Source organism: Solea senegalensis, linkage group LG12 (genome assembly GCF_019176455.1).
Source record: "Solea senegalensis isolate Sse05_10M linkage group LG12, IFAPA_SoseM_1, whole genome shotgun sequence".
NCBI classification, from domain to species: Eukaryota; Metazoa; Chordata; class Actinopteri; order Pleuronectiformes; family Soleidae; genus Solea; species Solea senegalensis.
In genome coordinates this window covers 1,916,721-1,933,060 of record NC_058032.1, presented here as the reverse complement: position 1 = coordinate 1,933,060, position 16,340 = coordinate 1,916,721, and the positions used below count along the sequence as shown (strand labels likewise).

Here is a 16,340-nt window from a genome sequence, read left to right as displayed (position 1 = left end):
CTTCTTCTTCTTGAAGTCTTCGTCCTGCTGCCAAGTTTGATGCTCATGGTTTCATCGGCTGCTGCCAAGAAAACAAAAAAAAAAAGAAGTAAAAACAGATGTGGGTTAAAACATGAACCACCTGCGTGGAGGAAACTGATCAGAACTCAGAACAATGAACAAAGACGCTTCATCCTCGTGGAGGAAAAATGTCAGATAAAGATCAGACAGCAGTCGCTGGTTCAGATCCCCCGTGCATGCCAGTGAGGCCAGTGGCGCTTTCCCCTTCTCTGACCTCTGTCTGAGCCCTTGAGCAAGTGGAGCCGCTCAGGTGGAACTGCCCACTGATATTTGGATGAAGCCTGTTCTGCTGCTGAAGCTGCTGCTGCCGAAGCTGCTGCTGCTGCTGCTGAAGCTGCTGCTGCTGCTGCTGCTGCTGCTGCTGCTGCTGCTGCTGAAGATGCTGCTGCTGCTGCCGAAGCTGCTGCTGCTGCTGCTGCTGAAGCTGCTGCTGCTGCTGTGAATCCCTGATCTACATATTAAGCTGTGCATCCAAAAACAATCATACTTTATAAGCATAATAATAATATACTTTATAAGCATAATATACTTTATAAGCATAATAATAAGAATAAATGCTGTGCGTTAACTTTGTGCACACACGCTGCAGAATGTCTAAACAGAGAAACAGAAGAAAGTAAACTGTAAAGCAACTCTATCTTTGGAGTATTAAAGACGTCGTCTGGGTCTGGATTTAAAAATATAAACATAGTCCTCCACTTTGAAAAGTGAAGCCGAGAAAGTAGGACTGTTAGCCACCAGGGGGCGTCGTCATTGTTTGACATGAGCTTCTCTCCTGATTTATAACTTCAGCTGTTTGGTGTTTGGTCTCTGTCACGAGTAAAGTGATGGCAGGTTTGTAAATGATGTTCACATTCAGGGGAAAACAGATGACAGCAGTGTGATTGACAGCTGGTGTCGTCCAATAGGAGCGTTTAGTTGCAGGTGATCAGATCAGAGCAGAAGACTATGTCCACTTTTAATGTGTCTCTGTTCAACCATGTAGTTTAACAGTCAGAATTCTGACTTTAGTCTCAGAATTCTGACTTTAATCTCAGAATTCATGTTATTTATTGATTGATTTTTTTACTTTTCCAAAAATCCTGTTACACGTGTCCCTCATGCTCTTCCGTACAAAACCACACTGTGAAGAATTCTCAATTTTAATTTGAGTCAAACGATTATTAACAGACCGGTAACATGTCCATGATCAGGAGCAAGAAGCCGGATTTTATTTCATAACATAATCAGAGAATGTGAATATTGGAAGCGTTAGCCCCTCCCCTCTCGCTCTCTCTGCATCATCCATCCTTCTCCTTTTAAAGCAGCTCACACAGAGATGGAAAGCAGACGAAGCCTGAGGGCGATAAAACACTGAAGACAATCTCTCCCTCCGTGACTCCTCCTCCACTTTTCATCATGCACACTCCTCATTGTCTCTTTGGGCTCCTGCAGAAAGTTTGCACTGCAGAAGTTGTCCGTCTTAATAATTCAGTCATGGAATCCTATTATTATATATAAATATATATATATATACTCGTTAGTGTGCAGAAAATACTTAAAAGCGGCCGCGTTATATAAGAAGAATCTTTGGAAGAAGTGGATTGAAAAGTCTGAAAGTGTCAGTTGTTTCAAGGGGATCATTATTCTGCAGATGCATTGGAAATAAGTGAGTTTACCTACTTCTCTGCACCGGAGAAATTTATTTGACGCTTTGTTTTGAGGGAGAAATCTGACTCCATCTCAGAGGAAAGGAAAGGATTTTCTCTTCCTTTTTCCAGAGCCCAGTGTTTAATACTTGATCGCGCGCTTCAGGACAGTCCAATACTTTGTCTACATGTGTAAAGTTTTCCATTTATTAAACACATTATTGTTAAAATCCTGTTAATAAACAGCGTTTTTGGTCGAGTTGTTGCTCGAGCGTGGATTCTCCGGGAAACTACTTCAGTGTTACATTGTTTGTATTATTTTCCTCTAACTCAAACCCCCAAATATACGAGTGTTTCCTAATGTAGCGCCCCCCAGTGTTAGAAGAGATAAGTGTTAGTGAGGTTACCGTTAAAAAAGACTTGTTTTAAGGCAGTAAATGATTTACTTATTTGATGACGACACACCCAAGATACAAGGTTGCTATTATTAATGTGACCACTGGGGGGCGCCTTTTTTCTCCCTTTTTTTGTTAAAGCGTAACTTTGGGTCAATGACGAAGGTCGAAATGATCCAAATATTGAAAATAATAATAAAAAGAAGAAGAAAATCACTTTCCCAAACATTTGACATGATAACAGCAGAAATGTGCACCAGGAATGCACTGCAAAAAATGCTTCAAATTAGCACAAACAAGAACATATAACCACTGTTTCTTGTTTCAAGCAAAATTCTAAGTTTTCTTGAAACAAGAAAAAAATACAGTGAAACAAGTATCTTCAGATAGATAAATACACTGAACTCAAGTCAATTACACTAGCACATATTTTTATTTTTTTGGAGTATAATCTAATTTAAACATCAGCATCTTTCTACACTTTTACATTTCAGAGGGTCAACGTGAATCAATTTAATGTTGAAGTGGCACAAACACAGTTAAAGGTACTGTCTGTAATTATCTGACATAATGATCAATATTGATCATTATTCATTTGACACATTTTATTGTGGTAATCTTATATTCTGGTCTTTTGTTTCCACTAATGCAGGTTTTTAAAAGCTGATAAAAAAAAACCCTGCATCACAGTCAGGTGATCATCTCTTTAAAGAGGATTAAGACTGAGGTTAAGGGTTAGGATTAGGCACTAAGTTGTGATGTTAAGGTTAAGTTAAGGGGCTAGGGAATCCCTTATGTCCACACATGCAGCACTGGCGTGTGTGTGTGTGTGTGTGTGTAGCATTATTGGAATATGTGATCGGCCAATAAAATGTTTATCCTGATTAAAGAATCTCTTGTCAGGTCCAGTTTCTTTTACAACTTTGGCTCGTGTCCTTTTTTAATTCCATTCTATAATCACAAGTGTATCATAAATATCATAACAAGGCCTTTGTTGAGCCAAATGTAAAGTTTTCAGTGCGAAACAAAAGTCTCTTTGTATTATTACGTGTGAGTGCATTCTTGTATTGGCTGTCATATTTTGTCCTGGTCCTCAGATTCTTATTTTGTCTTTGTTTAAACAGCTGTGGATTCAAATCACATTATTGATTTAATTTAAAGAAACAAAGATGATATTTGAGATGTTTGATTTCATTTATTAGAATAAGAATTGAGGTTAAGTGGAAATCCATTTTGTTTGTTTTTACTTACAACACCAATAATATCACGATACAACGATTCTGTCATAATCAACGAAAACCTTAAAATAAAAATATGATGTTCTCAAATGTCTTGTTTTGGTCCACAAACCTTATAACACTAAAGTTTAAATAGATTTGTTTGTTATGTGAAGCAACGAAACGGAGAAAACATTCACATTTTAGAAGCTAAAACGATCAGAAATCTTGTTTTAATCATGAGAAAAGCTTCGACACAGCGCCACACACAGGCCTGGCATGCACACTACAGCGCTTATGAAGACATTTACTGAAACAATGCCGTGTTTACAGAGAGGAAAGTTCTCTGTCTGTGTGAACGAGGCCTAAATGTGTTTTTGTCATCAGCGACAGGTACATGAATCATGATTACTGCAGTAATATTGGTAGTAACAGTAGTAACAGATGCAGCAGCAGCACCACTCTCAGTCTATCATGGTAGTGTCACTATTTTCAGCCTCTCCCTCCCTCCCTCTCTCACTCTCTCCCCCGCAGCGATCGGCCGGACGTTGATCCCGCGATACTTCAGCACGGTGTTCGAGGGCGGGGTCACCGAGCTCCACTACATCCTCAAACACTCCAAGGAGTCCTTCCACAACTCGTGCATCACCCTGGACTGTGATCAGTGCACCATGGTCACGCAGCACGGGAAGCCAATGTTTACAAAGGTAAGAGCTGACCCCGCCGAGCGTCTCCCGCCATGAATAATTGATCACAGGTCGTTTGATAATGGACCAGGAAACGGCGTTTAACTGGGTTCAGGATCAAATCCGTCCAGAACCTTAACATTTGCTTTTTTTTTTTCTTTGATCGGACACGGAGTGACTTTACAGGGGGACGTTTGTTCTGAACGTTACCCCCGTCTGACATCTTTGTCTGGGCTTTTTAAAGGTGTTGATGCCTCTCAGCGCTTTTTGTGAATGACTGCATTAAAAGTGAATTGTCTTAAAGAGTGTGTAACTGCAGCAGGGAGTCAGCGTGAGTTTGACCTCTGAACCCAAGTGTGTTCCCTTTAAGTTTTGATAGGAATCCCAGACTCTTATCATATCTCTGTCTAAACCTGGTCTGTTTATGCAGAATCAGACACTCTATTCAAATTTAAATTTAGCACGGTTCAGTCCCATCTCAGGACAGTTTTTTGCAAAATAAAAGAGATATTTCAAAAGTTCCGGCTACTTGCAGGTGTTTCCATTGACGACTCTTTCTGACACGATTCTCGTAAAATCAAGTCCCGCGAAATCCCATCGTTTCTCGTGAAATCTCGTCCTGTGAGACTTTAAAGGGCGACGGCAAGGAAGCATTTTGGTGTTTCCATGGTTCTGGAACAGTAGTGATCACGAATGCTGCTGCTGCTGTGATTGTTTTCGAGAGGATTGTGAATGATTAGTGACTGTTAGTCTTTTTATTGCCATATTTAGGGTTTTGTGTATTTTTAGTGGTGACAGAAAGTGAACAGATCAGGATGAAGTTTGCGTTTGTCTTGCTGATGAAAGATGGTGATGAAAGTTCTGCTCAGATCCAGGGACTCGTCACATTTCCGGTGACAAAGTGTCTCTTGTTTGTAATGTTAGGGTGGCGTGTCTTTGTGTTTTTTCAGTCTGTAGGGAATGTCGCCCGGTGACACGAGATCTAATAGATAATAAGAAATCAGCATCATGTGAACTCATGTTGCACTGGTTGGAATGTAAATGACATTTGTTTAGTTTTAAGTTTAGTTTTCTGAGTGATTTAGGTTCAAATATGGTTACTTAGCTGTTCATTTAACCATCAGGCTACAAACTATGCATTCATTTTGTGTGTGACTCTCACTTTTACGTCTTTTGAGCGACGCAAATAACGATAACCGTCATCATCGATTCATCTGTAGATTAAATTTTCTCGCTTGGTCCAAGAAATGATTTGGATTTAATGATTTCTTTGTAATACGGAGCAAAGAAACCAGAAAATATCACATTTAAGAAGCTGTAAACTTGTTTTTATTCTTTAAAGAACACTGTTCCCACTCTATTTCTTGACTTTATGAAGAAAGTTTGTTAAAACCTCCGTCATAAGTCAGTAACGGCCAGCACAGCGTTACGGTATCAAGGACTTCATGTAGAATTTGCTACTGTTAGACCTAAAAATCCACTGGTGTTTCGCCCGTTAAGGCCGTGGAGCGACTCCTCAGTCTCTCAGATACTCGAGGACAAGGACATGAATAAGATCTGTGGACAGAGAGTGTGTGCGGGGACAAGTAGAAGAAGAAGCAAGAAAAGCCGAGGAAACACAAATTGTTCAGGTGAGATAATCCCAACCTGACACCGAGGTCTTGTGAAAGCACTCGAGCTGAGCTCATCTGCTTTTGACTTTAGGGAGAGAATCCCCCCGTGAGCCCGCAGTGAATATCTGCTGCGCTCCGGTCTGATCCAGATGGCTCGCTGACTCTTAGTCTCCTCGTGCTGACTCTCTAAATGAATCTGAGGCCAGATACCTTGTCAGTGCTGAGCAGTCGAGCTAAAGGGATTCCATGTTCCCTGTACCATGAACCCTGAGCTACAGCACCGCACCGGATTGTTCTGACATTAAACAGCTACACGGCCTCTTGTTTTCAGGACTTGACACTCGCTCTGTGTGTGTGTGTGTGAAATTAACTTATAGGATGACCAGCCAAGGGCTATGATCCTACAGAAGGAATAATATATATATATATATATATATATATACATATATATATATATATATATATATATATGTATATATACATATAAATACATACATATATACATATATATGTATACTAGACTTGAAATTTTAATTTTTTTTTTCTTAAACCCTTAAATTTGACTTCCCGTGAGCACAAGTGTAGTTTTTTAAACGAGGAGCAGATTTAACTCATAGTCACTCCGGATTCATCGTATTCACGTGTGTGATTTTAGTCGTCCAAAAAAACATATTAGGATTTCAGGATTTTTCAGTCACATGATTTCTAATGCTGCGCGTCACATCACGTTAACGTTTATCCACGTGTGTCAGCGTGTTTGTGTGATATTTTCAGGGGTTTATTATGTGCAAGTTTTAAAGAAAAAACATCATTGTTTAACACAGAGATAAACAAGATCAGTTGTTTTCCATTGTGTATTTTTTTAAATGAACCACTGCGTCTGCACAAATCCTTTTATTTTGAGTCCATTCTTCTCTAAATGAACACAGCATATACGTTAATCAAGAAAAAGCCTCAGTTTTTCACATTTAGATGTGATTTTCTCAGGAAATTTTGCATTTATTTACATATTAAAAACTCTTACATTATTTTTTTTAGAGTGTATGAGTGGCTGCCTACATGTGAGGATCCTGAGGTCACGTCTGTTTCTGTGCATTTTATTATTCATGCAGTGGTTGGATGGGGGGTTGGGGATGGATGTGTAAATGTGCTGCTGTTGCTGGTGCAGCTGCTGGTGGAGGCTGTTTGTGATCTTATGTTGTTGTAAATGAGCGTAAAACCTGTAGAAAATACAGGAAATGTCTTTTGTTGTTGTTTGGTAAAAAAACAAAAAAAACATCATATGCAGAACATGTAACATGTAATATGATTAATCAACACTGATTTAACTCACATACGTTTGTTTAAAACAAAGCAAATACATAAAATGAAGTCCTTTATAGTCTTTTGACAGTGGTTTCACTGCTACACTTTCAAATACAGAATTAGGGCCAAAACTATTAGTCGATGAATCGATTAATTTTTAATTTCCTGGTTTCTTTGCTCCATTTGACAAAGAAATCATTAAAACGGAATCTTTTCTGGACAAAAACAGGACATTTTAAGACATTTCAAAACAGGACGTCAACATTCTTCAACATTTTCTGACATCACGTCGACCGAATGATTCCTCGATTAGTCGAGAAAATTATGAAGATAATGGTAAATTACAGACCTATTTAGAGTGTATGAAGGCTGAAACTGGATATTTAGTTTACACACAGGGCAGAAACGAGCAGATGTTCAGTTTTAAGGACTTTCTGCTGAATTATTAATGTTTTTTTTGTTTGTTTTTTAAATACACACATATTCATTTATCTGCCTTTTTGTGCTTTGGTGTCCAAACAAACTTTATATGACAGGACGAGATATGGTCTAAGATTTTGGACGCCAGGTATCTGTGATGACTTTAAATACTGTTGCATTGGTAATCATCATATTGATTATATTGAATAAACGTGTGAAATAAACAAAAAATACATGGAATCAACTAAATTCTATGTAAAAGGTCACTTGATAATAATAATAATGCAGCTTAAATTTGAAGCCCTAATTATTTATTTTACATCTTTGAGATGCAGAAATATCTCAAAATTCAAGGATTTTGATTCATATCGATATAGAATGATGTAAAAAAGTAAGTATATCATGATAAGATTTTTCTATGCACTTCTCAGTCTGAATGCATTTGTTGACTCAAAGAAGGAGTGAATTCAAGCTGAGATGAGGTAAATGAACTTTCCTCATAAGGCAGGTAACATGGCAGCGTAGATATACATTATTATTATTGTTTATGGTGACATTCTTGCTCTGGAAATGGAAACGGATGATGTTTATAAAATCCTGCAGTGATTGATGGGGGTGTTGTATAAAGGGGTGGTGGTTTGTGTGATGTTGTGTTGGTGAAACACGCAGAACATACAGGAAGTGTCTTTTGTTGTTGTTGATAGTAATAACAATAATAATAATAATAACAATAATAATATAACGGGTGTCTGATATTAACCCAAACAGAAGTGGTCGAGCGCGGTCAACAACAAAAAAAAGCTAAATTTGACGCTTGCAGCGCTGCTCTCTTTGCATCGCCACCTAAATTGGATGAGAAGAATTAATTCATTAGAAAAAGGAGGGGGGGGAGTTGTAGTGATGGGGGGTGCAGGCGAAAAAGAGAAAAAGAAAAAAAGAATTCCAATAACTGAGCGTGTTCGTCTCTGAGCTGCGAGCAGCCGTGAGCCTGCAGCTCTGGAGGCCCCCGAATCTCAATCAGCTCTGCCTCGCCTCGCTTTCCTCAAACACCACCATCCTCACCCCCACATCCCCTCATCCCCTCACTCCCTCACTCCTCCACCACCCTCCCTCCCTCCCTCTCTGTCTCATTCCCCTGCCTGACTCGCTCATTCCCCTTGCTCTCTACTCCACCGCTCTCTCATCCTCCCCTCTTCTCTCCCCTGCACCCTATACCCTCACACACACACACACACACACACACATGCACACTGCATCCTTCATCCCTAGAGAAATCATCCCCAGCTCCCAACCCGCTCTCTTGCTCTCCCTCTGCCTCTCTCACTCTCTTCCTCTGCCTGTCTCTCTTTCTTGCTCTCTCTCTCTCTCTCGCTCGCTTTGAAAAAGTCTGATTCAAATTTACTTTATTGGCATCAGCACATTTAACCAATTATTCTACTTTATTACAACAGGGCTCTCTCTCTCTCTACATATATATATATATATATATATATATATATATATATATATATATATATATATATATATATATATATACATATGTGTATATATACATATATATATATAGTATATATATGTATATATAAGAGCAGTTTGTGCCTTTGTTTTTTTTCCGCAGTAATAACAACATGGTGTCATTTGCTGAGATTCAGCAACGACTCAAAAGACATTTAAAAAAAGAAAAAGAGAGAAAAGTCGCACTCTCTCTCAGTCGCTCTCTCTCAGTTTATTTGCTCTGACTGAAAAAATATCAGTTTCACGTCCAAACTTCTAGTATGATGATAACGAGGTTGTTAAATCTTTAAATCTTTGCTGTAAACTTTAGAGAAATCACTTTTGTATCTTTTCTTTCAGCACTGACCAGACAAACATCACAGAAAACATGAATTTGAAAGTTACCAAAGCTAATTTGGACATTATATGACGGGGGAACAGTTTGACTGCGACACCAGTTATTTTCCATATGGTTCCAACAACAATGATGCAGATTAAATTAAAAGTCAGTGCAGCAGCAGCAACTGTAAGGAATCCTTTATTTCACCGGGATTTCACTGTGAAAAAATAAATAAACACGTGGCTGTAACTTATTTATTTAACTTGTGGTTAAATGGAGATGATATCTGTCTCAGCAGCAGCTGCTCAGGTGGATCATCTGTTTCCCTCGTCATGTCAAACCTAATTAAAACCTTATTATCACGACCGAGAGGAGAAAAATAAGAGGCACTAACTAGAAGAAATACAAATAATGCTGAAATAGACTGAACTGATCCTTTAAAAAAGCACACTGTGTGAGATTATAAGAAGATATAAATGGACCGATGTGGGTTTATTTGTTTGTGTGTGTGATATTTTTGGTTTTTATTAATTTCATTTAATAATAAATTAACAATTTATAAATTAAATTAACAAATAAATTAAATTAACTTAAATAAACACCAGTTTTTAGCTCCAATCTACATTTAGTGCACTTAAAATAACAATGTATGAACTAAATATTACAAGTTTGTCAAGTAAAATGTGAAAAGTTAAGTTTTCCTGCGTCTGAAAATTCATAAACTTACACTTTTACATAACATTTGGAAGTCATAGTTGGAGAACATCTGGTGTTATATGAGAAAACAATCTTTATAAGTTTTGTTTTAGAAAACCTGTAAAGTAAAAGCAACATTAACAGTAGAGACAAGAAGAAGTGAACAATCTACTGTCAACTAGTGGTCGGAGGCTTAACTACAGCTCGAAACTATCGTCCCTGTCGATACAGAGTTTCACGCCGTGGTGACATTATTGCAGTATTTTAAGCGCGTTCATATTTACTTACACCCCTAATTGGCCGAGGCAGAGTTTAAAATATTTAATTAGGCTCCCTCTGGAGAAGAGAAGACATTTATTTTAAAAATAAACGCAGCAGTAATTATGAAAACCTCTCCAGGAACTCTGTGCACCAGCTAAAAACAGCCTCCACGACTGTCATCCTCTCTCTCTCTCTGTCCCTCTCTCGCTCGCCCATATTTCTCATTACTCAGGTGCGACACTCTAACAAAGTGGGCGGAGTTTTGCAGGCTGTCTGTAAAAAGTGTGTGTGTGTGTGTGTGTGTGGGGGGGGCAACATGTGAGGGTTGGGCGAGGTGTTGACAAGGTGACACAGGGTTGCCAATTTGACCAGAAACCCCCCTCATGCTCCTTGTTTCCCACTACCCAGCATGCCTTGCTGTGTCTCCTGACCAGTGTGTGTGTGTGTGTGTGTGTTGGCGCTCAGGGCCTGGCCCTTGTTACCGGTGCCCAGTTGTGCAAGCTGAGAGTGGAGCAGAGAGCAAAAGGCGACGCGAGTTAGTGACATGGTGATCGCCGCTGCAGTGCCAGTCAATTTAATTCCCTGGGTGGTGGATTTTCTTTTTTTTCTCTTTTTTTTATTCTTTTCACAGAGAAATTTACCGGTGGACGTGTGTTTGTTATCAGCAGACGTGTGTTTGTTCTGGGCCTTGCTTGAGCTTCTGTAGTGTCTTCATATTTCACAGATGTGAGATTTGAGTTGTCTCTCTGTGGGACGACATGTCTTATAAATAATATCTGGATAATTCAGGCTGTGTCCCAGAGATACATATACTGCATGTCCATGCTATGTCAAGGCTGTTTATGTACTGTTATTTAAACAGACAAATATTCAAATATTCCTGTATTAGATTAGATTAGATTACATTAGATTTGATTCGGGGAAATCCAAGCAACAACAAAAATGAAGAAATGACAAAACAGTACAGCTGAATGATTTTGAATAAGCGTCCAATTGCTATAATTTTTACTGAAACTGTGATATAATTTGCAATATTAGGTGTTTTTAAAAAAAAAGACATTTAAAATTAATCTGTGTTTGCAGATAGATTGTATAGGTCAGGACAATATGTAATAAAATAAAAAAAAATGGTATATGAATACACTTTTGGGCTTGAATTAACAATCGTGTTGAGATTTTATTGACTTTTTTCCATGAAGTGTTCAGTCCTGCGAAACAGAAATACAATAAGCAATGAACTAGGATAAATGTAAAAGTATAAAAACAAAACAAGAGCAATATAGACAAACAGAAGAATTAGCATTACAACAAGATACAGGACATGATTTATGAAGTATATGAGAGAGTATTTACACGATACGCCGATCTCACTTCTGCTGATATTCAGCAGACTTTATCGCTAATGCGTTAGCATTTAAGCTAGCTGACTTTATTGTTAACATTTAAGCTAGCGGACTTTATAGCTAATACGTTAGCAGTTAAGCTAGTGGACTTTATTGTTAATGCATTAGCATTTAAGCTAGCTGACTTCATAAAAAATGTTGACCAAACCTAAAATAATGATGTTTGTTTTTGTCCACAAACCAAAATGAATTCAGTTTCAGTGATTTCTTTGTTACATGGAGCAAAGAAACCAGACAATCTGGAAAATCTTGTTTTTGTTGAAAAAAACACTCAAAAGAGTTCAAAATTGTTGCATCCCTAACAGCTTTACCCACATAGTAACTTTTCCAGTGTTAAAGTAACAGTAAGAGAGCTAAAAACTGTGTATATTTTGATTTAACTTCAAATGAGTTACACTACTACACTATAACACACTTATTCCACAGCTTATTGAGTCGTGGCATCACCATAACACGGCAAAATAAACTGCATATTTGAGATAATTATGGGTTTGTGACAGAAATTGCAGCAAAAAAATAGTCAAAAATGTTCTTTTATGCACAAATTTACTCTTTTTTATGCGTTAAATTGGGTCATAAATGTTTATCATCTATAAAAAGTGAGTTGGGGAAACACTGGTGTACCTGACATCTGTACAACAATATAACACACGTGACTTATTTACACTGCTCAATAACCATAAACAGTGTTGTTAACGTGTGTGTGATTGTGTGGAGTCACAGTATCGTCGCTGCACGTCAGCACATCGCTGATATAATTGAGGACATTTTAGTCGACTTTGAGCCAATTTATATTCACCAGAGGCGGCCGTCGATGCTCTTCATAATCGATCTAATGACCTTCAGCTACTTCTGCCGTGAAGAGATTGTCATGTCAGAGTTACAGTATTGAATAGCATCTCTGCAGCGGGGACGCTGTTATTCTTTCTCGCTCTTCGGAGCCCGGAGATCCCCTGATCTCAGGCCCCGATGTGTGGAAGATTTATGACCCTGCTCTTAAATCAATGAGGACTCTCTGTGAGGGGCCCTGTACCATTTAATGGAGCACTTTTCTGTTTTTTTTGATTCCACGGGATATTCCTGCTCTTTAGTTTTCATAAGGGAACATGATTTTTTAGCCAAAACAGAAGACAGACTGTGAACGCACCGTGCCACTAAGACTCATTCCTGCACGTTTATGGCAATTAAAATCATTCTAAAAACACTAAAACGACCAGGGGGCGGGGTCATTCTGACCCTAACTTTACAATAAATGTCATAGTAGTGTGTGGAAGTTACATGTGATGCACAAACCGACCTGATTACCCCGTCATTTAGTGTTGTTGTTGTTTTAACCCCTGAAGTTAGTTTCATGTTCATATTTTCTCCTGACTGTTCTGGTACTTTAGACAACCTTCATAAATGTCTATGAAAGACTTTGATACTGACATTTCAAGTTATTAATGAACTCATATGTTTTAAGTTTTTTAAAGAAAACTGCATTTATTTTGAGTTACAAATTATTGTTATTATTAATATTATTTCATGTATTTAGAAGTTGTACTTACAGAAGAGTATTAGGGCATGTAAAAAAAAAAATAAAACAGCATGAATTCTGAGATTAAAGTCAAAAATCTCAGAATTCTGACATTTCCTTTAATCTCAGAATTCCGATTTCTTTCTTTAATATCCAAATTTTTACTTTCATCTCAGAATTCTCACTTTTTTCTCAGAATTCAGGCTGTTTTATTTTATTTTTTACATGTGTACATCGTACTCTTCCGTCACTTAATAATAACACATTTTTCTCACTTGTTATATTCACATTACATATCTATTTACTTTCAGATTATACATTATTTATTGAAATGATTTTCTAGTAGGTCCATCATCTCCGGTCTAGTCTGAGTGTTAATCCGGATGAGGAGCAGGAAGTTAAAGAAACAGTCGTTGCTGTGGAAATCAATAGCGCTGCATTGTTTTCACCTGGGAAAACTTCACCAGACTAAACAATATTCAAGTTATTCCACCGCTGGTGGGTAAAAGCAGACAACTGCACTCAGGGATTATGTCAATTATAATTTATTTCCTCACATCCACCCAAGTATTTTGTCTATTTAATAGGTTTTTTTGTGGCTCAAGGGGTGAAAAAATCTCTCCCACTGCAAAAAAAAACACTTCATTTAGAGGAGGAAAATAAAGACATTGCAGCTGGATTATCTACTATAAAAGAAGACTATTTTGTCACAATATAGGTCATGTTTATAAAGTGAATCCATCATGTTTTTACTCCTTTTATTTTGGAAAAAACAATCAATACGTCTCATTTTCTTTCAATAAAACCACTAATAAAAACATCCCAGTGTTCAAAATGTCAACTTTTCCCAAGCTAAGAAAAACATTATTATCTCAAGTGCTAATCCAGAGGGTTTTAGAAGGTTTGTTTGTTTTAAGAAGTTCAGTTTCCTCAAAAACATAAAGAAACACTTAATCCTGCTGTCGTGTGATAAATCCATAAATCTCTGTCTCTGTCTGTCGACGTCACATTTAGACGTACGTGTTGCAGTGGACTCCATGGACTATAGTGGACTATTTAACCTCTATAACCACATTTTATTATTCTTATTATTATGAATTTATAGTGATATCACAGAAAATGGCCTTTGTGTCTTCAAGCAGGCAGATTTTAAATGTGAAAAATATTAAAATCACCCAATTAGGACAAACAGGAAGACACAGTGAGTAAAATTTAATGAATAAAAGACAGATTTTCAGTGTCCATTAAACACTGAGGATTATTTTGAAATATTTAGCTTCAGTCTAATCCACACCGACATCAGGCCACCACCACGCTGTAGTACAGCTGTGTCTTTAACTGTAACACCACTCAAGTGGAAATGTTCATTTTTATTATTTATTCCCATTAAAAGTAGATTTAAGAGAAGAAATTAAAAAAAAAGAAAAAACCTTGATGCACAAGATTTAGAATTAAGATTTAGAATTAAAGAAAATCAGGGAAATTCAGGTTAAAAATACAAAATAAGTGAAGAGTGTGATGTTTTTGATGTAATGCAGTGAAAACATGGTTTTTGAACTTTTCCTTTATGGATTATTAAGAATGTGTTATATATTTATGTATATATCACCAAAGGCATCTTCTATCACTGCACTCGACAAAATGGACACGTCAAAAAGAGAAGGCGATTGTTTTAGGCTGCATTATATTGGCGTACCTAATAAAGTGGCCAGTATAGAAATGATTTTTTAAAAGTTGCCTCACTGTTACTAACTATAATCATTTTTGTCACTTGTGTTTTATTCTGTTGGGAAATCAACAGCTTTTTCCTTACACACTACTATGTACGTTTATTTATTTAGTTATTTCTTTATTTCTTATAATCTCTGTTGAATATTAGGTAAACACACCGTTACACAAACACTGAACATTTGTTTTTTTTTTCAGTCAAGTCAGAGGGAAAAAAAAAAGCAGCTCCAGTTTTATATTTATTCTTCTTCTTTTTTTGCTTTATAACTGAGTGTTGGTGGAGTTAGTGGTGGATCACGTGACCAGCTGGGGTGGGTGGGTGGGTGTGTGTGTGTGTGTGTGTGTGTGTGTGTGTGTGTGTGTGTGTGGGTGGGGGAGGGGGGGCTGCAGTATGGCCGCTAGCCTCTTTCTTGTTGATCCTCAGGAGACCATCTGCGCTGGGGGCATTGATTAGAGTGTGTCTGGTGGGATTACATCTTTGCCGTTGCCATGCCAACTAATCAGCTGATTCCCCCCCCTCCCCTCCCCTCCCTCTCTGTCTGTCTCTCCGTTCCTCTCTCTATCTCTCCCTTCTCTCCTCTCTTCCCCTGGTTGTCACAGCAACAAAATACGGGAGAAGCGCTCGGGCCGCGGTGAAACGCTGGATTCAGCTAAAGGGGGCGAAAAAAAAATTGTTCTTTCTTTCCCCTCTCCCTCTCTCTCTCTCTCTCTCTCTCTCTCTCTCTCTCTCTCTCTCACACTCTGTATGTGTGTGTGTGTGTCTCTCTCTCTTCCTAATTGGCAACTCTCTCTGACCTGAAGTTCTTTTGTCTCTGGCGTAAACACACCCCTCTCCAGATTACATTTATTTTCACATTTTAGAAAATAGCGGGATGGTGAAGTGGCCCAAGGACGGCGGACGCCTCTGAATGAAGGAAGCGAGCGCAGTAAATATTGGGAGCATAATAGCTCACTCATGCTGCCGAGTCCTTGAATAAAGTCCAAAAAATTGGAGACAGGAAAAAAAAAAAACAACCCTTCCAGCATTTTATTTGTGTACTTATTTATTTCCTGATTAAAATCACACCCGGCCAACAATAATAACAATAATAAACTCTCTTTATTATTCATTATTTCGGGAGTCAGCTGACATCTGCCCGGAGGCGTGTTCGAGAGAAGAAAGAAGAAGAAGAAAGTGAGACATGATGTGAAAGTAACTAACGTGTGATCTTTGTGCAGGTTTGTACAGAGGGACGTTTGATACTGGAGTTCGCCTTTGATGATCTGATGAGGATCAAGACGTGGCACTTTACCATCCGGCAGTACAGAGAGCTCATCCCGCGCAGCATCCTGGCCATGCACGTGAGTGACGTCACACACACACACACACATCAGGGAGGAGCCGATGGGATACAGTTCTAGTACGACTCGTCTCTACTGGGTTTGGTATCAGTCACGTCGTTTTTTTATTAGCAAAGCTCCTCCTCCTCAGCGTGGGTGGGGTCGTCGTAACACGGCGGCGTGAAACTGCCGTGACGTCGTTTTATGTGGATTTCAGCATTTTTAAGACGTTTCCTTTGCTAAATGTTGGAGATTAAT

General features: G+C 38.2%; 1 protein-coding gene across 3 annotated transcripts in view; it reads left to right on the top strand.

Moving 5' to 3' along the window:
- ldb2a (LIM domain binding 2a) overlaps positions 1–16,340 on the top strand; it is a 97,379-nt gene that overhangs the window by 55,902 nt on the left and 25,137 nt on the right. For all 3 annotated transcript variants that reach the window (XM_044040163.1, XM_044040160.1, XM_044040162.1), the window contains exons 3-4: positions 3,835–4,007; positions 15,981–16,103. In XM_044040163.1, the coding sequence (XP_043896098.1) occupies positions 3,835–4,007; positions 15,981–16,103 (296 nt within the window). The remainder of the gene's footprint in view (positions 1–3,834; positions 4,008–15,980; positions 16,104–16,340) is intronic.